At 38.1% G+C, this 24461-nt stretch overlaps 3 protein-coding genes across 5 annotated transcripts; 2 read left to right on the top strand and 1 right to left on the bottom strand.

Annotated features, from left to right (window-relative positions):
- The first annotated feature begins 2400 nt into the window (after positions 1-2400).
- On the top strand, positions 2401-4385 carry LOC135649288 (galactoside 2-alpha-L-fucosyltransferase-like). The gene is made up of 2 exons (XM_065167501.1): positions 2401-2656; positions 2816-4385. Exons 1-2 carry the CDS (start codon positions 2449-2451, stop codon positions 4264-4266), a joined length of 1659 nt encoding a protein of 552 aa, XP_065023573.1. The 5' UTR covers positions 2401-2448; the 3' UTR covers positions 4267-4385.
- Positions 4386-5125: 740 nt separating this feature from the next.
- On the top strand, positions 5126-9094 carry LOC103998149 (galactoside 2-alpha-L-fucosyltransferase-like). 3 transcript variants are annotated; one of them, XM_065167700.1, is made up of 4 exons: positions 5168-5313; positions 5434-5655; positions 5726-5769; positions 7629-9094. In XM_065167700.1, exons 2-4 carry the CDS (start codon positions 5543-5545, stop codon positions 9092-9094), a joined length of 1623 nt encoding a protein of 540 aa, XP_065023772.1. In that variant the 5' UTR covers positions 5168-5313; positions 5434-5542. The 3 variants fall into 3 exon arrangements, with proteins under 3 accessions (XP_065023771.1, XP_065023772.1, XP_009417817.2); XM_065167699.1 differs by lacking the exon at positions 5726-5769 and having other exon boundaries at positions 5126-5313; XM_009419542.3 differs by lacking the exons at positions 5168-5313; positions 5434-5655; positions 5726-5769 and adding an exon at positions 5789-6665.
- Positions 9095-9259: 165 nt separating this feature from the next.
- On the bottom strand, positions 9260-9813 carry LOC135649399 (ethylene-responsive transcription factor ERF109-like). The gene has a single exon (XM_065167701.1). The coding sequence runs from the start codon at positions 9737-9739 to the stop codon at positions 9260-9262; it is 480 nt and encodes a 159-aa protein (XP_065023773.1). The 5' UTR covers positions 9740-9813.
- Positions 9814-24461: the final 14648 nt, after the last annotated feature.

Below are 24461 nucleotides of genomic sequence, written 5' to 3' on the forward strand. Positions count from 1 at the left end.
CGGAAGCAGACCCGAGTCGTTGAACAAACGCCAGTAGTGTTCCGAGGTCGTGACGAGGTCGTCTGCCCGTGGCCCGCCATGCGAGGGGCGCACGGCCGGCGCCCCTGTTAAGAACGATCCCTCGGCTGGGGGTTCGTCAGGGTCAGTCTGAGGGTCCCTCGACATTCGGGCCCTCCTTCTAGCGTTAATCTGTTGTGGGAAACAATCTTTGAGCCGTGGCCTCGGGGCCGACGCGGTTCGGTTCAGGTCCGGATAACGGGGGATCTTCCCGAGACGACCTTCGAATCCGCCGAGGTGGTCGGGACGGGGCCATCGTTTCCTTCGGGAAGGAACTCCTCGCCTTCGCGTCCGGCGAGGACCTTCGGCTTCGCACCTGCACAAAGGTCGGGTTGGGGTGCTCGACCCGACCCTTCCGACGATCAAGTCAGATGATGATAGTTAGGGGATCTCTCCCTCTTTTCTCCCCTCCCCGATGAACGAAAGGGTATTTATCGGGAAGCTTACTGCTTTCTAAGCTGCCCGCTTGCAGGGGGTAGGTTGGTAGCGTCTGACACTGGTGTTGGCGTGGCGTAAAGGATTGAGCTTGAGCGGGGTGTTAATGTGCCTCGGTCGACGTTCCAATCTGCGTGACCAGGTGCTGTGAGGCGTTATTTGGGACAACTGACGTCACACGAGTCTTATCGTAGTTATTATCCTCATCAATTTTCACGCTAGATATTAACATAAACATATAATTAGATTGTGGTTCCACAGTGTCCATATACTGGTTCATAGTAAAAGATGTTCAGATTCTTGAAGAAGAACTACTTGTACCTGAGTCTCTTTTTCAGATTTTTATTTAGATGCATGACACATTTTGAGAAATTGCTGTGTGGACATTATGTTCTCTGTTTGATCTTTGAGCACTGGAATGGCCATTCAGAACTTGCGCTTCAAATTCCCTCCTATGTGTTCAGTTCTGGAAGTCGATAAACAGTAAAAGAATTTAGATTCTGGCATTGCAGGTCAAACTTTTATCCTCTTTCTTTCTTTCAAATTATATTTTTGTTTTACGTTTTTTAATTTATTCCTTCATTTTTATTTTTATTTTTCATTCTGTGCGTACACACTGTTCACAAGTCTTTTTATGCCCAAAGACCGAGCTGTGAACTCGCAGGATTCCATCGGATGGATAGCAGGAATTGCCTTTTGTTCTTAGGCTGTGCTTAAGAACAGCCTAAGAATGAGGATTCCATTTAGAATCATCCTTGTCGAGGAGTCATCCTCTGGTTCGGATAAACACACAACAAGACTCATCATCCTCTGTCTTTTAATCTAAATAATACTTGCATAATGAATCATCAACGTTGATGGATAGATAGTTTTCTTAGTAAGGAACGATCCCAATATTTAGTCATATACCGTCCGCTTATGACCTAAACTTCCCAACGTTGACTCACGTGATGTGTCTGTCATCCACATCATGATGCCGTGGGAATCACGTACACAAGAAGCCTGACATGTTACGTCTCAACATGTGGCATCATTTATGTGCCGATTGTTCCCCTAAACAATTGAAGATAGCTAAATTAGTTCTTTAAATCATTACATGTTGATCGATCGGATCTCATTTTATCATTGATCTTTTGTCGGAAGAAAACATCTAATTATATCAATATGACAACATAAATAATTATTTTATATTTTTTTCTTCTAATGTTCCTTGTTATTTTAATCATCTTATTTCTATTATATGAATAATGTTTTTATCGATCTTTCTATTCCATTAAATAATTGATCCAAGATATAATTAATAACCATCTTGTTGTATTTTTCTCCGGAGATTGCGATTGAATTGGCTTCTCTCATTTGTCTATTAAAACAACTTGTAGACTTCTCTAAAATTGGCCTTTTAACTTAGTGGCCAATCCCATCAACCCCAATAATATTACCCTTTTGTCTATAGGCACTAACTTGTTGACTTGTTCAAATTTTGACTTCTAACTACTGGTCAATCCCATCAACCCCAATAATATTGCCTTGATTGATATATCATTTTATGTACCCAATTAGCATGTCTTTAATCAATTATTTTTAAAATATAAAATATGACGACTAACTTAGCTTTTTAGGAAGAAAATAAATTCCCATCTTATCATTGAACTTATAACCCTAACATAGTTTTCAGCATGTTCATGATACCAAAATTTTCTTCTCAGCTGGCGGCGATTGAATTGGTTGCTCTCTCACTTGTTGTTTGTCACCACAACTTGTGGACCTATAAATCCGGGTCAATTTTCTTCCAAAAATGTCCTTAGAATAAGAGAGCTACAGTGTGCCACCCAATTATTCCAATAGTATGGCCCACACATCAATCAGTATTCTGTGCATTAATCTGCATCGTATCCCACCCGAATGCTTCTAATTTATGTGTTGACCGACCCTGTGGTTTCTCGTAGCACGTCGGACATGGAGGCGATCACTGGGACGAGACGCAGCAGGGGGTACCACAGCCTGGAGATTGCCGGGGACGCGGAGACCAAGGGCGGCAGAATAGCCTGGAGGAGATGGGCGGCTCCAGCTGCCTGCGTGCTGTGTGTGCCTCTTCTGCTCCTCCTCGTCGGAGATCATTGGAGGCCGTCTTTCGATTGGTTTCAGGGTGCAACGCACCCGAAAGGTAATCCCCGTGCCCTTCGTGTTATCTACGGCATCAGTTCTTCGACAGAGTGATCCAAAGCAGATGCCCGTAAACAAGTATTTAGAGGGACGAGGAGGTGATGCCTCTGTTGTGACTTCACCGAACCTCCGCTGCATCTTCTTCTTATATTCCTTGTAGGCTCGACGAGCGTTTCTTCCTCGGTCGTGCGGGAAGCATCGAAGGACAAGCTTCTTGGCGGTCTGTTGTCTGCTGAATTCGAGGATTGTTCCTGCTTCAGCCGATACAGGTCTGCAGCGTATCGTAAGGCGTCGCCTCACCTTCCTTCTCCGTATCTCGTCGAGAGGCTGCGCAGGTACGAAGCGCTCCACAGGAAATGTGGCCCAAACACCGAGCTCTACAAGAAATCTATCGAGCGATTGAAGTCGAAGCAGAGCAGCGCGAACATGGAGTGCAATTACATAGTTTGGATCCCGCACTACGGCCTGGGAAACAGAGTCGTCAGTCTCGTCTCCTCGTTTCTGTACGCTATCCTCAACGACAGAGTCCTTCTCGTCCACGTCCCACACGAACTCACCGACCTCTTCTGCGAGCCATTTCCTGGGACTTCCTGGGTGCTTCCTTCGGATTTCCCCGTCCACAACTTCCAAAACTTCGACAAGGACACCCCTCAGAGCTTCGGCAACATGCTCCGGGACAAGGTCATCAGCATCGACATGCGCTCCTCCGCCAACGCTACGTTGCCGGCCTACGTCTACCTCCACCTACCATGGTACTACAACGAGTGGGACAAGCTGTTCTTCTGCCAAGACGCGCAGCAGATGCTTCGAAAGGTCCCCTGGCTGCTGCTGAAGTCGGACCACTACTTCGTACCGTCGCTGTTTCTCGTCGAGGAGTACGACGACGAGCTCCGGCGGCTGTTCCCGGAGAGGACGACCGTGTTCCACCACCTGGTGCGGTATCTTCTCCATCCGAGTAACACCGTGTGGGGGTACGTCACGAGGTACTACCACGCTTATCTGGCCAAGGCCGACAAAAGGGTGGGCATCCAGATCAGGAACCTCAAAAACGAGCCCGTTCCCTTCGAGACTTTGTTGGGTCAGATCGTGAACTGTTCCTCCAAAGAAGGAATACTGCCGAGCATCGACCTTAGGCATACGGCGAGGCCGGCTGAGGACGACGCTAAGGTGACGGCCGTCTTCACGACCAGTTTGGACTCCGGGTACTCCGACAGGATCAGGGACATGTACTACGAGCACGCGACCACCACCGGCGAGATCGTCGGGGTGTACCAAGCCAGCCACGAGGTGGAGCAGCGGACGGAGCAGCAGAACCACAACATCAAGGCACTGTCGGAGATCACTCTGCTCAGCTTCAGCGACGTTCTCATCACCACCGCCTGCTCCACCTTCGGGTACGTGGCTCAGGGGCTCGGTGGGCTGGAGCCGCTGATACTGACGAAGCCCTGGAAATCCAAACTGCCTTGCCGCTGGGCCGAGTCGCCGGAGCCATGCTTCCTGATACCTCCTCCCTCGGACGTGTGCCGAGACCATGGCGGAATCAACAAGAAGATGGCTCAGCATGTGAGGCAGTGCGAAGATGAGAATGGAGGCGTTAAGCTTTTTGATTAGACTGTCATAAAGAAACCATACTCTTTCAATCTCATCGATGTAAGACGATAACGCATCATTTCATATTATTATTGCCAAAGAAAAGAAAATATAGTCTAATCAAAGAGTACCAACTCAAATGCATTCGCATTTTAAATATCAAGATGATGCCATAGTAATATAATTAATTTATTAATAAAATAAATTTGATTAGCTTAAATAAGTTGTAATATATTTGAATCTTACTCAATAAAAAAATGAAATAAATACAAACAAATCAAATTATTCATGAAATATCTTGCTGCTACTCATCCTACATGAAAAGATTAATTGAAATTGAATTCTTAAATTGGAAGCCAACTTGCAGACTCTGCTGCTAAAAACAGCCAAGATGATGGTCCAAAACAGTACTCTTCTAATCCTAGTCGACTGAAGGCTATTCAAAGTCAACCCACGGTTTCTGACTTGCAAAAGCGGATAACTTGCTGTTCTTGATTCCACAAGTGATTAATTATTTCCAATCCAAGACTAGAAGAGACCAAGCAATGAATCTATACAAGGCAATCAGCTGTTCTTTTATGATTCAACACGCCGCTTATGCATCATCTCGCTGGAGTTTCTGAACTGGTGTTCAAACTAGTAAGATGCTATAAACTCCTCCTCCTCCTAGTCAACTCAGATTGCTTAAGTCGACTTCTTCAACACCCCCTCCTGGTTTTATTAGTCGTCTATGTTAGCCGGAATGGGTTATGACTTGAAGGAGATCAGTATCATTCGCTGCAGCACAAGACAAAGTGCATCTTAGCCATGGGACTGAATGCACCACCTCAGATTTTGACCGGCTAGATTATATAGAAACATTGATGTCAGGGAATCAGCAAAATAATCGAGTAACATGCATGTCTGAAGCTTCCATTTAGTCTCGATGCACTTCAAAAGAAAAAGTAGGGAGAAACCACACTGGCATCATCGCTTGGCAAGCAAAACCACGGCTTGCAAGAAGAGGATCGATCAAGGGGTTGGTAGAACAACTAGTGCAAGCTGAGAACATGCCCGATCTCGTTGCCGGTTAAGATTTAGGGGGTTCTCATTGCCGTTTGTGGACAGCCCCTAATTACTTCTTTCTACAGTTATTTATCTGGATATGATCTTTGTACGTACGTCAAGCCATCCTGCTTCTTTCTTCAGCGCTTAATAGAACGAGGGTGAAGTGCAACAGAAGCTGCCGGATTTTGGAGACGGCTGGGGATTCGGAAGCCAAGCTCGAGAGAAACGGTTCCATGACGTTGATCCGGGCATGGGCGATCCCAGTCGCCTGCTTGCTCCGTGTGCCTCTTCTGGTGCTCCTTGCTGGATCATTCAGGAGGCAATCGTCGAAATGGATCCAGGAAGCTGCAGTAGTCGGAACAGGTAAATCCATGAAGCCATCTTTGAGTTTTGTTTGTTTCATCAGCTCAGTTGCACTCGTTTGACATCTCAGATACAAGAATTCACACTACTTCCTCCTCCGTCGAGCCACCCAAGGTAACTTCGTTGGACGTTGACTGAGGCCTTAATTTATTTGACCCGACTCCCTAAAACGCACCACCATGTTGCAATGATCTTATCAGCATTCTTTTGTTTTCTTACATGGTTATGTTTCTTGCACCGTTCTTTCTTCATGCATACGGGACCTGCAAGGTTGCGTATCTTGCAGAAGAGATTATGGAGTCGATTACGATAAGCTGAATCCCTTGTTTATATGTATATATAATCTCGGTGAGACCTTTGTTAGTGGTTGCCCATGAACGATGACGATGGTGGAGGAGTGGGATACAAGTCATTGGAAGAATTTTCCCAGCCATGTCAGAGTCTCGATTCCTCACATTAATATTAGGGTTGACAAATATGTCACCTGATTTCGACTGTAGGGCAGTAAACGGATTGAGGATCCCACTCGGGTCATCGGATCAAAATTTCCGGTCCAATAAGATCGTGTACCGATCGTTGGATCAAAAGATGGATGTACCTTCGATCCGATGACCCGGCCCGGTTCGACTAAATGGGTCAAAATAGGACCATGGGTTTTAACCGTGTCCTTTTGATGCGCCTGCTCTCGACCTTGGAGAAACCATCCAAATCATTGCGACGATCACTTATTTCGCGAACTCTATATATAGAAGGGAAGAATTCTAAGGACGCTGCGGTGGTGATGGAGACGAAGCGCTTGAGGAGGCCGCAGCAACCGGCGCCCGCCCCCGATTCGGAGAGAGAGGGGCCTTTCTGGGCCGCCTCCGCGGCGGCGGGGAGGAAGCCGCCGCGCCTCATGCACCTGCACCCCTCGACCGCGCTCCTCCTGCTCGCCTCCCTTTTGCTCATCTGCATTGCCCTGTCCGGAGCCCACCGCAGCTTTCCGCTTGACCGCCTTCGCGCAAAAGGAGGTACGACTAACCTCCCCGCCCTTCTCCACTTGTATCACGATCGCTTGATCTCGTAGGTTCTTGCGATGCTTCAGATCCTGTTGGTATTCAATTTGACACTTTCTTAGGGTTAATTTCTCGCAAAGTTGAATTAGGTAGTATTTAAGGTGGCTGAATTCGTAGTTATAATTCATGAACTTATACAAGAATCAGATTAGGTTGTTGTTGCATCGACCAGTATCGCATTCGACCATAAGTAAAACCAAGGAGACGCAAGGATTCATCTTGCATATATATATATGCTTCAGTGTAGTATCGTGCGATATATCTAAATGCAGTATCTTTCAATCCTATTCCACAAGGTTTTATCTGCTAAGCTTGCTAATGATTTGTTGATAGCACATTGGCCATTTTGATGTTGTGACTTGCAGATTAGGCTGTCATTTGTTGGCAATATACCACATATTAGCTCCGAGTCTTTGTCAGTTCAGTTTGTCATGACTTGTGTGCACTTTGATATGATGATGCCGAACTGCTTTATGTTTTACAAAATTAAGCCACCAAATTTGACGTAAATAAGGGTTTCAATTATGCTATTTTTATCCTATAAAGTCACCTTATAAATTTAGTTGACCTTTTCTTTGCAGTCGAATTTCCGACACACAGCTCTTAATTTTTATTTTTTTTTCAAGTAATTTATCTACCAGGGGTACACAACTCTGAAACTTGGCTCTTTCATCTTTCATGGATCGATGGACATTCTTTGATGCGTATATGAGAGTTTTCCAGAGTGCATTTATACTTGTTTGCAAATCTTTATAAAAGCATATTGGGTCCTCTGTTTAGCAATAAAGTCATATGTCTATTCTACCATAGATTGACATCATACAATGTTACCCACAACATGATATTTGCTTTCTCAGGTTACTGTTCATTTGTAATTTTCCTGTTGCAAAGTTCATAGGACTTAACATGTTTTTCTAGGTTTAGAGAATGGTACATTTCCATCCCTTGGTGGTCCAAAGGATAGATTGCTTCATGGCTTGCTTGCTGCTGGGTTTGATGAGCAATCCTGCCTAAGCAGGTACCAATCTGTGTTATACCGGAAAGAATCACCTCATGTACCATCTTCTTACTTGGTGGAGAAACTGAGAAACTATGAAGCTCTCCACAAGAAATGTGGTCCGAACACTGAATTGTACAAGAAAGCAGTTGAGCAGTTGAAATCTGATCATGGCACCCAATCAACAGAGTGCAACTATGTGATATGGATATCATACAGTGGCTTAGGCAACAAGATGTTGTCTATTGCTTCAGCATTTCTATATGCTCTCCTAACAAACAGGGTCTTGTTTATCGACCGAGGTTTCGACATGGCTGATCTCTTTTGTGAGCCATTTCCTGAAAGCTCATGGCTTCTACCTCTGGATTTCCCCATCAATGAGTTCGATACCTTTGACATGAAGACACCCAAGAGTTATGGGAACATGTTAAAAGACAAGGTTATCGGTAACGGTGATGATGGTACTTCAACACACTCCCTGCCTGATTACATTTATCTCCATTTATCTCATGATTATGGTGATTATGATAAGCTTTTCTTCTGCGAAGATGATCAGAGGTTTCTTAGATTTGTCCCTTGGCTGTTGTTGAGATCGAACAACTACTTCGTGCCATCCCTCTTTATGATCCCAACATATGAAGAAGAACTAAAACATCTCTTCCCAGAGAAAGACACAGTCTTCCATCATTTGGGACGTTATCTTTTCCACCCTACCAATTCAGTGTGGGGTTTGATCACCAGATATTATCAATCTTATCTTGCCAATGCAGATGAAAGAGTGGGCATACAGGTGAGAACCTTTGAAACCGATGCTGGTCCATTTCAGTATGTGTTAGACCAAATTCTTGCATGCGCTCAGAAGGCAAAGCTTCTTCCCGACGCCAGTGGCCAAGACACTGTGGTTTCGACCCCAAAAACCAAATCAAAAGCTGTGCTTATGACTTCTTTGAACTCTGGATACTCTGAAAACATCAGGAACATGTACTGGGAGCACCCTACAGTCACCGGTGAAATCATTAGTGTCTATCAACCGAGCCATGAAGGATACCAGCAGACAGAGAAGCAAATGCACGACATGAAAGCATTAGCAGAGATCTATCTCTTGAGCTTGACAGATGCGTTGGTGACAAGCGCATGGTCTACGTTCGGGTATGTGGCTCAAGGTCTTGGTGGTTTACGACCATGGATCCTCTTCAAGCCCGAAAACCATACAGCTCCTGACCCTCCTTGCCGTCAAGCCATGTCAATCGAACCTTGTTTTCATGCCCCTCCCTTCTATGACTGCAAGGCCAAGACAGGTGCTGATACAGGGGCTCTGGTCCCTTATGTCAGGCATTGCGAAGACATGAGTTGGGGGCTTAAGGTAGTCGATCAGAATGAGTGGTAGCTCTTGACCTTCGGATGCAACATTCATATTTGTACACTCGAACATTTCCTTTCTCTTTCTTTACAGAGACCCTATTCATGCATAATTTAGGTGTGTTTCTTGAAAGATTAACGATGTTGAAGAGGATCGATCTCGGTGACACTGTAAAACTATTCATTTATGATTCTAGCGATCAGGATTTGAGGAGGGCGTGTTGTCCGGGGGCGGGAAATTGAGCTTGGCGCGCGCCCCTCGGAACTCGACGGCGGCGCGGTCGTACGCCCGCGCAGCGTCCTCCGCAGTGTCGAACGTGCCCAGCCACTTGCGCGCCGCCCGCTTCGGGTCGCGTATCTCCGCCGCCCACTTCCCCCACGGCCGCTGCCGCACGCCCCGGTACCTGCTGCCCTTCTTCCCCTTCCTCCTCGATCCCCCGGAGCCGCTGCTGTCGGACGGCACGACGGCTACCTCGTCGTCCGCGAAGGAGAAGAGCTCGCAACCGAGGCACCCTTCGATGCCGCACGTACGGCAGGTGTCAGCGAGCGGGAGCTCGGCGGGGGCAGTGGCGTAGCCGGAGTGGACGTGAGCGAGCGCGGAGACGATGATGGAGGTCTCCTGCTCGCGTGACAGGCGTGAGGATGACGGCTGCCAATCGCTGCAGCCCGACATAGCCCTTTGCTGCTACTGCTGCTGTTCTTTGCTGAATTGACGTGGGTTGACTGATAATAGGTGGTGGTGGAAGGACGACTCTCTCTTCTGGTTTGATCTGCATGAGTCGAGGTTTTAAGGGAGGGAGGAGAGGCGTGACATGGTTTGACACATCGAAGACTCACGCGGACATGGACTGCGCTTTTGGCGACTGCATCCGCTGTTGGCGAAGAGTAGGGACGAAGCTGCTTCAGTAAGGGATTAAATAAATCGTGGAGAATGTGAATCGAGAGAAAGTGAAAGCTGCGGAAGTCAGGGCGATGATATCATCGATGCCGTCTTGGCAATGAAGGGAAGCGACGGGAAAGACAGGTTTGCAAGCGCTCAACACGGTTGACTACTCGTGGCAGGCGAAGAGAATAATACCGACAGGATGTCAAACTGGCTTTCTCAGATCATATAGAGTTACAACTGGACCGGAGATGACAGGTAGTACGAAATAGAATTATGGATTACATGACTGACTAAATAAAAATATTTATTTATTTATTTATGTATACTCAATTTGATTTTAACGTTTTATATAATCCATAATTTACCGACAACACCCGAAATATGGAAGCATTTGCATGTTTTGACCGCAAGTCTGACTTCAAACGTAGAGAAGAGGAGGACGGAAGCATTGGATAAGAAATCCATTCATCGTCTCCCACACGGTGTAGTCTTGTCGGTGTGCGTGGTGGCAATGTAGAAATCGTGAGGAATGAGTTTCTCCTGGACTTGGTTAAGAGAACGAAAGAGTCCGAAGAAAGAGAAAGGCTTTTTATCCTTTGATTCGTCGAAAAATATATATTTATATTTATATTAATCAAACGATAAAATATATTTTTAAAATAAAATTAATTATAGCTCAATAAACCTCCTCATATTTGTCCGTACACTAAAAAACCAACTACTCATCTATTTATTACATCTAATCATAACTACTTAAATTAATTTTATCATATTTTTAATTCAAAATAATTATTACTTGAAGTTTTTTTTTAAAATATTTTTTTACAAAAATTTTTATGAAGATATTAGTAAGTTGATCTTCGTTGTTGTTATAGTAGTTTATTCGAATTTCTCTTTTATCAAATAGTTCACGAATGAGGTGATGACAAACTTCAATGCATTTGTGTGCTCATGGAACATACAATTCTATCGTTACAATAATAGACTTATTGGATCTTTGTTAGTTCATCTTGCTATTATTGAAGATTTACTAGAATTTTTTGAAGTCAAATTGCTTAACATATTATACTTGTAGCTGTAACATATTCTGTCTCGGAGCTTGAGAAAATAATATATTTTTACTTTTTTATTATCTATGAAATCACCCCTCAGCTCAATCACTATCAATATAAGAATACAACTTAAAATCTTTAACTTGCTCATAACATATGTCATAATTGAGAGTTCCTTTAATGTATATAAGAACTCTTTTAACTACTCCATAGTGATATTTGCTAAGGCTATATATGAATCTTGACAATAAACTAACTACAAACATAACATTTGACCTTGATTGTTGAGATAAATTAATCTTCTAAATAAATTTTTATATTGTTTCTCATTTAGTTTTTCAACTTTATCATTTAGCATATGTTTATCATTTGTATTTATTGGAATATTCACTAGCTTACAAACTACTATTTGAAATCTTTTTAATAAATCTTTAACATATTTTCCTTGGCATAAAAAAAATTTATTTGCATCTTGAATAATTTTTATTCTTAGAAAATAATAGAAAAGCTTTAGATTGATCATGACATCATATTTTTCTTAAATTCAGCAACCATATCTGATGAATTTTTAGTATAAATAATATCGTCTATATACAAACAGATAATAAAAATTTGTTAGGATCAAGAGCACTAAGAGGGGGGGGGGAGGGGGGTGAATTAGTGCAGAGGAAATTTTTCAGCGATTAAAACGAAAGCTGCGTTCGTTCGATAAAAACGATTTCGATGTGAAAGCTGATTCTAAGATTACTTTAACTTGAGATTAAGCGAGATGACGTTAAAGTAGATCTATGAAGGCAGTTTGCAGTTTATGATGGAAAGCATAATACAAGCGCAAACTGAAATGCGACGTTCGTACGATAAAAGCCGATTTACATCTAAACGTAGATTTAGAAAGTTCTGAACTTAGAAACTTATTCGTAAGATCGCAGAAGACAGTAAACAGTTATGATTGAAATCAAAACGTAAACGTAAACTGAAATATGATGATCGTACGAAAAAAGCCGATTTATGTCTAAACGCAGATTCGGAAAGTTCTGAACTTAGAAACTCGTTCGTAAAATCGCAGAAGGCAGTAAGCTATTGAGAAGTTTGCAGTGAAGGTAAAATGCTCAAAGAAAATGCAAACCGAGATTTAGAGTGGTTCGGTCAATCTTGACCTACTCCACTTTTGGCTTCCTCCACCGACGAGATCACCGACGTCAACTAGAGGGCTTCCTTCAATAGGCGAAGGCCAACCACCCTTTTACAGATTCACTCCTTTTGACGGGCTTAGGAGACAACCCTTACAGAAGTTTTCTCTCCTCTCTTTACAACTCAAACTTTAAAGAACAGAAGGAGGAGAACTTTTGGTCTTTACAATAGTTTTGAGCTCTAAGAATCATAGAAAGATATCAAGATTTTGAGTGTTAGTTACTTCCTTTCAGTGCTGAATGGGTGGGGTATTTATAGGCCCCAACCCAGTTCAAATTTGGAGCTCAAAACTGTCAATTCCCGGAATTCCGGGATCAGGCGGTTGCACCTCCTGACTGGGGCGGTTGCACCGCCTGGCAGAGCTCGAAGACTGAGCCTCCGGGCGGTGCCACCTCTGTCAGGGGTGGTTGCACCTCTCTGCCAGAGCTCGAAGACCGAGCTCAAGCGGTTGCACCTCCTGACTAGGGCGGTTGCACCGCCTGGCAGAGCTCGAAACTTGAGCTCAAGCGGTGCCACCTCTTATCAGGAGAGGTTGCACCGCCCAGTCTCGCTCGGAGACTGAGCCTAGGCGGTTGCACCTCCTGGCTTGGGCGGTTGCACCTCCTACAGTGATCAGGGTCCGAATGGGTAGATCCATTCGGCCCAAATTGGGTCTTTCAGGGGCCCAATTGCCCCAAGATTAAGCCAATGGGATCACCTCCCATTACCAACTTAATCATTGTGCTAACTACGATAAATCCTAAGACAATTTCTGCAACTTGCTCCGGTGCGTCAATCGCATCTTCCGGCGAGTTTCCGACGAACCCGTCGATCATCCGATGAACCCTCGGTGATTCTCCTACGAACTTCCAGCAAACTCCTGGACTTGCGACGATACACTTTGCGAGTTCCGACGAGCTTCTTTGGCAAGCTTTTGGACTTCTCGGATTTGTTCCCGCAGAACCTCCGACGACTGTCCGAACTTCCGTCGAGCTCTCGAACTCCCAACGTGATCATTGTCATGACTCCGGCGTAACTCCTGCTACATGTCTTACTTTCATCGTAGTTAATCCTGCACACTTATCTCAACACATAGATTAGACAACAAATGACAATTGGCTTCATCATCAAAATCCGAGATTCTACAAAATTTTCATGCCTTGGGTTTTTATATAGAAAGTCAACTTACTTAAATGTTTTTTTTAATTATGTTAAAGAAGCTGCTTTTAATTCTATTGTCTCGTACTCTCCGTGTTTGTTTCAAATTATATAATATTTTATCCAATTTGTATTCTTTATATTCTTGTCCTTTAATTTTAAATTCTTCCATTTACTTTACATAAACCAAACCGTCTCTTGCAACTTTCCATTTAAGAAGGTTGATTTAACATTAAATTGATGAAATTATCATTTTTTTCTATGCTAATACTTTTCTAATCATATCAATTTTAGTAACCGAAGAAAAAGATTATGAAAAGTCAATATTTGAAATTTGAGTATATCCTTTAGCAACTAAATAGGTATATATATATATATATATATGATCCAATTGCTTCTTTTCCTAGGGGCAATTTACAGGCTTTTAAGTCTAATTTTTTTAATAACTTGTAATTCATCATTATTGTTTGCACATATTATTCTTTTTAACTGTAACTTCAAAACAACTGGGTTTCAAAGTAAAATATATAAAATCACTAAACTGATATATATGTAAAAAATTATAAAATTTCATCCAAGGTTTTTCAATATCACTATAATCTTTTGAATTAAAATCTTTCAAAATATAAGAAGATTTGGGTGAGGCATTAACTATATGCAATGCATTATATATTTCTTATAGACTTCCTCTCCAATAACTATTGAAATTTCAACTGCTTTATAATTTTATTTTTTTCATTAAAATAATATCACAACTTATGATTAATTTCTTAGTTATAGGATCATAAAATATAGAACCTTTTATTTCATTACTATATCTCATAAATATGCATTTAGTACTTTTGTCATCAAGTTTACTTCTTTTCTCTATAGAAACATAAAGAAAAACAACATAACAAAATACCTTTAAGTGACTTACATTTGGCTTTTGGTCCAACCATACTTCATAGGATGTTTTTCGTTATATTATGTTAAGTAGGAAAGTGATTTAATAAATATATTATTGTACTCATAGCTTTTACCTAAAATTTTTTTAGAACTGTTTTTTCTTTAAGGATACATCTGACAACTTCGATCACAACTCAGATCTTTCACTTTACTATTCTATTTTATTGAGGATTGTAGCTTGTAATTAGTTCTATATGAATATTTATATTTTTATAAAAAAAGTAAAAAAATAAAGTGAATTCACCCCCTCTATTAGTATGGTGAGTTTTAATAAAATAATCAATTTATTTTTCTATATATGTTTTATATTTTAAAACAAAAAAAGGCATTAGTTTTTTTTCCAAAAAAATATACTCACATCATTCTTATGCAATTATTTATAAATAATAAAAAAATATTTACTTCTACCATGTGAGATAGTTTCTATAGGTCTATAGATATTTATATGCAAAAGTTTCAACTATTCTTTAGCTCTTTAAGAATTACTTATTTGTTGTTTTTAAAAAACATAAGATTCACAAACAATATCTTTATTCTTAATTTTAGGTAAAACAACTATCATATTCTTCTGATTTAAAAAATCTAATCAAATCATAATTTAGATAGCTATATTTTTTATGTTATAATATTGATTTATCAACAATAATAGTAGTGAATGCATGTAAGGAGAAATTTAAAAATAATTAAAAAAAATTATTTTTTATTATACTCATAATTGTTATCTTTTTATTTTTTTTTTTATAAATCAAATATTTTTATCATAAAAAATAACATAATATCCTTTTTCTCATCAGTTACCCACCTTATATTAATAAGATTTTATTTTAATCCAAAAATAAATATCACATCATTCATAAATTTTTTATCAAATTTGATGTTCCTTTTCCTTCCACTTGAACCTAACTATCATTTATCATCTATACTATTGTCTAATTAAATTATCAAGCCTTCAAATTAAATTTGTCCCTTATATCATTACTAAATCTACATTTCAAAAATAAACAAATCTAGAATATTCTTTATCAAATGTCATAAAAAAATTTATTTTTTATGATAATTTGCTTATTTTTGTTCCAATAATCTTTTTTAGGATAGCCATATTTTTTATATTGAAAGCAGAAAGAAACATTTAGATTTTTAACTTTGTATTTGTATCAACAATCTTTTTGTTTTTTTATTTTTTTAACAAAAACATTAATGGGTTGCTTTATTATCTTCATTAGAGTTCCTCTAACTTTCATTTGATTGATCTCATCCTTTTTCTGGAGCACCAAATCATCCGTTACCTCTACCATTTTGACCACTTCATTGAGATCTAATTTCTAATTTTTTTTTTTGTCCATATATCTTTATTTGGAAAGTATGTTTAAAAGTTTCATCTGAAAATCTATTAACTTTTTTTTTCATGAACTAAAAATAAACCACTTAATTTATCAATAGATAATATACTTATATCTTTAACTTATTCTAGAGCAGTAGAAGATATATCAAATTTTGAAGATAAACTCCTTAAAACTTTTTCTACTATTATTTGATCTTATAGGTTTTCACTATAAGACCTTATTTGATTCATAATACAAGAGATTTTTGAGAAAAACTCTTTAAATTTTTTTATTATAAGATTTTTGAATTTACACCAAAGAATTTGAAGCCTTAAAAGTTTTTATCTTATCGATACCTTTAAATACATCTTTTAATATTTTTCAAGCTTCCATTAATATTGATGCTAACATGGTTCAAAAAAATAAGGACTCGTCTATTACTTGTTATAGCATATAGATAGCTTTTGTATCTTTCATTTTAAGATCGAAAAATTTGAAGCCTTACAACTTTTACCTTATCCATACCTTCAAACATACTTGTTAATATTTTTCAAGCTTTTGTTGATATTAATGTCGAGATGATTCAGAAAAATAGAGATTCGTCTATTGCTTATTGTAGCATATAGAGAGCTCATATGTTATTATTTATTTAACCTTTCTAATCTTTAATAAAATTATTTTTATCAAATTTAATAATTCTTATAAAATAAATAAAGTTCTTATTTTAACAATTCAAAAATTAATAATTTTCACTTTTAAAAGAAGAAGAAGAAGAAGAAGAAGAAGAAGAAGAGGAGGAGGTGAAGGATGAGAAAAAGAACGAAGCAGAGGAAAATGAAAGAGGAGGCAAAAAAGAAGAGGAGGAAGAAGATGGTATTAATTTCTATTTATAAATTAAAAGAAGTTGTATATAATAATGAGGGATTACAAATATTCTTAATAGTTTAAAATATTAAAAAAATAAAATAAGATTATAAATAGTAAAAGAAGAGTTGACGGTAACTCACAAGTTTAACATATATTAAGTTAAACATTATTATAATTTTAAAACTCAAATTTATTAATTGAGGGTCACACTCAAATATATATCATTTGACTCTCTTAATATTTACCAATGCGGGACTATTCTCTTCATCCTCTTTTTCAATCTCTTCTCATATATAAATATCTTCTAATATTCTTTCCTTATTCATGTGCAGCTTAATTGTCTCCTTCTTTCTTATTTTCTTCAATCGTTCTTGTTTTTTTTTTTACTCACTTTTCTTGTTTAGAACATGTTAGAATAAAGATAGACCTAATATCATGTTAGAATAATACTTGGGAACTAATTGATAGACCTCAAAATAAAGATATTGCTGGTGTCAAATGAATTTACAATGTTAGAATAATACTTGGGAACTAGTTGATAGACCTCAAAATAAAGATATTACTGGTGTCAAATGAATTTACAATGTGAAATATAAAGCATATGGCTCAGTGCAAAAAAACAAGATATGATTAATGGCAAAGGATTACTCACAGTAGTATAGAGTTGACTATGATGAAATTTTGTACGCCACTCACTCGCCTTATATTATTAGAACTTTGATTGCATTAGCAACTCACAAAGGTTGATTGTTGTATCAACTTGACGTGAAATCAGTTTTTTTGAATGGAGAATTAAAAGAAGAGGTCTATGTTGAGCAAACACTTTCTTGCCATTAAATATACAAGTTGAATAAATATACAAAACAAAATATGAAGTTGAGCAAACACTTTCTTGCCATTAAATTTATTATTAAAGATTAAGAAAACAAAATATACAAGTTGAATAAATATGAAATAAATGACATGGAAATGCTAAGACACTTTCTTGCCATTGTTATATATCAAGAGAAAAACAATATATTTATTTCTAAAAAGATTATGTGGACAAAGTTCTAAAGAAGTTTAATATGTTTGAATGTCATCTTATCACCACACCATTACTAGTAGGTGAAAAATTAAAGAAAACAAGATGGAGGAAAGAAGATCGATGCTACTCTTTGTGGAAGCTTGATTGGTAATTTATTATACCTTACTTATAGCTACAAGGCCATATATTATGTTTGCTACAAGTATACTTTCTAGATTCATGAATAGTCCTAGTCACATTCATTTTGGAGTTACCAAAAGCCAAGAAGACCTTAAGCTAGTTGGATTTTGTGACAGTGATTGGGGTGGATTTACACATGATTGTGGTGTATTTTCATGGAGCTCAAAGAAACAACAATAAGTGGTACAATCCTTTGTAGAAGCTGAATATACTTCAACATCTATGGCTACTTCTTAAGCAATTTAGCTAAGAAGGATTCTTGAAGATCTTGGAGAAAAATAAATTGAAGCAACAGAGATCTTTTGTGGCAATAAATCATAATAACAATGGCCAAGAATTTGTTCTATCTATCGTATAGGCACTTCATCGGAAAAAAAAGAATTAGAAAAAATAAAATTCAAGTGTAGCATTGCAACTCCAATAATCAAGTAAGATATTACTAAAAGATATTGCACTACTAAAAAATAAGTTTGAGTATTTTAAAGAAATGTTGGCATTAATGTATTGATGTTTTAAGGAACATCAAGAGTAGTTTAGAAAATAAACTAAGTATTAGTTATGGTTTAAAATAGTAGAATTATGGAATAATAATAATAATAAAGCTACTGTAATTTAAGATTGAACGAAAATAATTATATAAGTATGTGCCTCCTTTTTCTTTCCTCTTACAAACCAATCATAACATATTAGCACTACAAATTAATATTCTATCTTTCCGTTGCTAATGATGGAATGACCCAAAAGCTTGCGAGCTCATCTTTCCATTGTCAACGGACTCGTACTATCTTCCTTCTATCCTTGACCGTTGAACCCTTATGGGTTATGGGGCTCAAGAACGTGAGAAAGTTTCACCACATCTCTCTCTCTCTGTCTCTCTCTCTTCTCGACCCCTGCTCCTCTTCTAATTGAAGGAAGGGATGGAGAGATGAGAAACCATTTTGTCACCTTGGCACTATTGCCTTCTGCTTGCTCTCGTCCGACAAGGTCTCTCTGCCTCCGCCTACGGGAAGATGCTAATAAGGTTACTACTTATATTTTAAGTGAATGCATCCATATACATAAACATGTTTGCTAAATTATGAAGTGTTAATCGTTTTGATACTTACGTTTTGGGGTGCTTCGAGGGGATGTATCGTCGTCGTAGGAAGATGCTTTGTTAGATAGGATGTATGGAACGTTTTGATGTTTGTATCTTGAAAAAGCACATTTGGTGCATAAAAATATTTTGTTTGATTGGATATATTGAATGTCTTAATGCTTATATCGTAATCACATTTCAAAAAGTGGATTATATCAACTCAACTATGTCGTGTGGATCGATGACTAATTTTGGCATTAGCTTATGACGATAAAACCTTCTGATAAATAAATAAAGGAATAGAAAGAGAAAATATAAATTTTATATAAATCAATGTCTACTACAAAGATCAATTTCATGGTACATTTTCTTAATTAAATAATAATTGGTACCGATGGTTATATGGCAATTAGTTACATGGCTAGACATCTAATTGATCACGCAATATAAACATATAAGTTTAACATAATGATGATGATTGGTAATGATATGGTATCTTATTAAGATTTGAGGAGATTATGTCGTAGCCCTATTCAGGTTATGTATGTATTTATCATTGTATTCTTATGCTAGACTCTCTTTCTTAAGCTTATTACTAACTTGGGCATACGATAGATCTCGTAGAGTATAACTCTAGACGTTCTTGAGAGACATGCAAATTTTTAAATATAATAACATTCAAAAAAACGAGTTTGATTATAACGACTTCATTATATAGTTTTTACCATTATTTCTAATGGAAATAGGATAATACTAGAATAAGACATCGATTAAAAAATATCAAAAAAATCAAAATTAAGACACCACAAGGATTAAAAAAGTCAATTAGAAAAGTTCATTTTCGACTTTTGATAATGTGATCTCAAGTCTAGCACCCATTTCTCCTGCCCATAGGAGTTTCAAGGTCATCGACTCTTCAATTCGAACACTTCTTTGGACTTCCTAAGAAGGCTAAGATTTAATACGCAAGATGCAAATATTTCTCTCCTATGATAGCATATAGAATGTCAATTAGACTTTGGCATGTAAATTCTTTTAATAAACTTAAATATTATGTATTTATCCGGTATAGTTTTACATGATCCTTAGACTTTGCTGTGAAGAATCAAATCATAACCAGGAAAAAAAAAAGAATCAAATCATAATCAGCAAATATTATAATCTAAAATTAAAACTAACCAAATTTTGGTTCGAGTCAGACTAAATTGATTTGACCAACTCATATGTGAATACAATGAAATAATGCAACCGGAGTATGTGTTTCTAAGCCAATTGCTAGTGCTAACCTTAGGCATCGATAGTGGCATTAATCGGTCGGATGTAGCAATAGAAATGGAAGAGGGTTGGCTTTTTGTCTTATGGAATTCCTTGTTGCAAATCACATATCTTTAATATGAGACACCTCTCTCTCTCTCTCTCTCTCTCTCTCTTAAACTATTATGAACCTTGATGGGCCGGCCCAGCTGTATCGGCCCAACCATGATGGGCATTAGAAGTATTGAAATTTTATACATTTTAATCAAAGGTATTTTAGGTTAATTTATATATTTTTCATTCAAACTTTACTAAAGTAATTTTTAAAATAATATCTAAATATCAAAAATATAGAAGTATGAAGCAAACAATGTGCCAAATAAAGACAGTAAATATCTTTGATAGATCATCCTAAGATTCTGAGTTTAATTATCGTTTTCGTCACTTACATTTTATATAAATAAATAAGTAAATAATATATTAAAAACATTATTAAACCGCAAGTAATTGAATAAAATAGAAGGAGAGATAAGCTCGACGAAACAACAAAAGATCAGCTCGAGCAAGCAACAGAGCAAATGCATCACGTTTCTGAGGCCCTTCTCCTCCCCCTCCTCCTCCTCCTCCCCATGGCCACGTCCTAGTCCGCCCATCGCCTTCGTTACCTCGCCACGCCCAACAATGGAGTTGGTGATCCCCATCCAAAAAATAGACACAGCCACTCACGTCCGTACCCACACATATCCGACCCAAAGCCATGGACGGGTGACACAACACAAGGGAAGGACGCCAGGATCCAATGCCATTAATCAAGGCTTTGGGTTTTGGCGCCGTATGTGCCAAAAGTAGGTGCCATCGACTCTCCACCATATGCTATAATTTCCCAAGCCTCCATCCGTCTCTTCCTCCCTGGGGTTGGGTGGGAGGTTGCATTAATGGGCAGTGAGCTCGATGGATACTCGAGCTTGATTGAAAGCATCGTCAGTGGAGATACTACCTCATCATGTGATATTAAGCTTGGAGATCCCACATGTGTGGTTTCTCGTCTTCCACGTTAAATCTCTTTTGCCCGTCGGCTGTGCTGTTGGTGTTGGAGGCGCCGCCGTCGATCACACTTCTTTTGCTCGGATAATGTTTGTTCACGTGGAAGATTGGTTTGAGGACTCTCCCTATGAAGATTAGCTCACTGACATATATTCATTTCATTAGGATGGATAAGTATTTTGATATTTGAATAATTATTATTTTAAGAGGATAAAAAAAATCCTAATATGGTAAGAAGCTTATATGATGAAAATTTTATTCTTGTCTCGAAAATTATCGAATTACATCGATTTTTTGATATGTTATTTGATTATTTATCCCTTTAATTTCTTTTGATTTTGAAGATGTTGTTTCCCTCTCAACCCATCCCTTTCCCCTCATCTTTGTTGTTCTCAGCATTTGGTCCTCCTCGATGGATGATGTTCTGCACCACGCGAGTTCAGTGCGAACTAAATCGAAAAGGACATGGAAACCTAACAGCACTCGATCACATGCCAAGCAATGTGGAGTTATCGGTGTGCATCACAGCCGTCCTGCAGCTGCTCGCATGCATGCATGCATGCATGAGAGTTGAACGGCCGCAGTGCCATGGAAGACAAGATGGTCCTCCACACCACGTATTCAGATCTTGGGTTTCCAGTCACTCCTCCACTAGTAGACGTTTAATCATCACTCTCCGATGGTGATGATGATCTGCACTCACTCTAACAGGCCACCTACACAAATCTTACGTACTTTGTTTCTGAGCCATTCATGGGACTGCTCTCGAGGCCAGTTGTATCCAAGTACAAGCCAATGGTGGTGCACCCAAACTGTTCCTCGTTCCTATCTTTTCGTTGTTCCTTTCACCACTGCAAATTATGACAGGGGACCATATCATTTCATGTGCATGGAAATGAAGCATGCAGCTACATCATACGAAGAGGAGGAAGAGTTCCATCATTCGTGGTGGCCGTAACAAGTCAGCAAATGAATGCAGTATATTCCCAGTTTCCGTGAAGAATTTTTGGTCGACCGAAGGTAAAAAAGTTGATGTATCATCCCTATCAGGACTCCAATATGAGCTCCACGAATGGGTAACTTTGGTGGGTTGTTCTCAGTGCATGCCCACACCACAGAATCATGTAAGCTGTGTACAAACTACAACCGTGCAACTCATCTGAATCCGATGAGTGGTGCTCCTCTACTGTTCAAAGAAAACCCACTGTGAATTATACTTCCAACATGTATGTCACCGAGGAACGCAGGACCATAAGAATGACTCGAAAGCTACAGCAGTGCATATGAGGACGAGGCCGAAAGGAACGCAGGTATGAGATGCTTGAGAAATGTTCTATGGATGTCATCAGTGACTTACAGTTCAACTCAAAGTGGACACATTCTTCACATCTCCATCCGAAGACCTAAGGTAGGACCTTGAAACAACAACAACTGGGAGTGAGTGAGGACATCAGTCAAGCGTATCACAGAACTGTGCTGGGATCTTATGGTCTGATATCTCATAGGGTTTGGCCACTGATTGCTCGTCTACCTGATGCTGGCTTGAGTCAGCCTTTGGATGTAATATTGCGGAGATAGACCGAACATAGTGTATATACTATTGACAGACTCATATGAGTTGCTAACATCGGAAGGTACGAACGGAAAACATCATTAACATGGAAGTCATTTTTTGTTAAATCTTTGACTTGTTGATGGGATAACAATTACATCATCTAATCTAATTCATTGGTATCACTAAATCAACAGAGTTCTAAAATATTCTTTGAATATTTTTTGTTATAAAAAATACTTTTATGACCATTCGGGAAAGATAAACTATAAGAAAATAAATACAAGCTTGATTATCGAGGTCAAGCTCTCTCTTCATGTTAAAATCTAATTTTAGAAACTCGACTTGAGCCTCCTCCCGACATTAATCTTCATGTAAGACATTCTTTGGGATCAATGTCTCCTTAGGCAATCAAGATGTTAGGTAAGATCAGAATTCCTCAATCAGTCTCAAACCAAGATGAGTTAGTCAACCCAAAGGCGACGATACTACTTTAGTGTTTCAGTATTTACGCTATGATAAAGTAATTTTTTAAATTTCTATAGTACCACCCTATAATATTATCTAAAATCATAATATTGTCAACATGATTGATGTCCTATATAAGGTAAAATTTTATTATTTTTTTATATTATTTTATATTCATTAATATGATTATATATTTTATTTATTATATATTTGGGCCATATGAACTTTTTTTATAAGATTACATACATTCATTTATTTACTTATTAATTTAAATAAAAAAATATTTATTTATTTTTGAATAAATATTTAAAATATTAGAATGATAAATTTGTCACATAATATTTAATGGATTCTTAAAATATACATTTATCAAGCAACACTTACGATAATTTATATTTAAAATATAAAATTTTATTTATTATTTATGAAACACTCAAAGCATCTCACGACCAAATATTCATTTGATAGGAGCACATCCATTTAAATTTGTTTCTTTAAATAAATATTAAAAATATAAATATATTTCCAAACATAATTATGTTTAAATTAAGAGATGCTCAAATCTAATCAATATTTTCCTTGGTTTAAGAGGAAAAATAAAAAGGTGGATCGCAACATATACAGCTTCTTGCGACTAAGAAGTTGTGTATCAAGATGCGTTGCAAGGGAAAAGAACAAGCTAATGAATGTTGGATCATTTATTATTTGAAGGTGTACGGAAGAAATGGACTCATTTCTTCAGTAATTATGAGGGCTTTTTCGATTTGATGTTTGATGAGAAATCTTTCGAAAGGAAGAAAAGGCCAATTAATTCTGGGAGTACGTTTCGGTGGTCAACATCTTTATTTATTGGCCGAATTGGAAGCGTATCCTTTTTCTCAAATTGGCATTGACCAGTCAATATTGTTCACATGAAGATGAAATTTATAGGTGTTAGGATTGGGAAACTTTTGGATTCCTCATTCAAATTGCTTAGTGAATGAGATTGCTCTGACATTAGAGCTTGGTTGTTTCATACATACCATGTATATTTTAATATTTTAATGAGAGTGATGTAGAAGAAAAACAGTCTTATTTTTTTCTCTAATAAATTTTAAAAAATTGAGAAAATTATTCAAATCTTATGGCATATGATGTATAAGACTTTATTCTTAAGTTTAGGTTAATTTAAGAGAGACTTCTATTTTATGGACCTTAGTTTTCTCCATCCAATCTTATATTTGTTATTAGTAGATTTTTATGTTTTATTATCGATCATTTGAATTATTTTGTAATATCGAGGTCTTCTTGTAAGATTATGTGATCTTATATAATTGGATAAGATATACAATGAAATTAATTGAATTCTGATAATAAATATTAACCAATAGAAAAGAAGTTCATATTATA

The sequence above is a fragment of the Musa acuminata genome, chromosome BXJ3-9 (genome assembly GCF_036884655.1).
Source record: "Musa acuminata AAA Group cultivar baxijiao chromosome BXJ3-9, Cavendish_Baxijiao_AAA, whole genome shotgun sequence".
Classification (NCBI taxonomy): domain Eukaryota; kingdom Viridiplantae; phylum Streptophyta; class Magnoliopsida; order Zingiberales; family Musaceae; genus Musa; species Musa acuminata.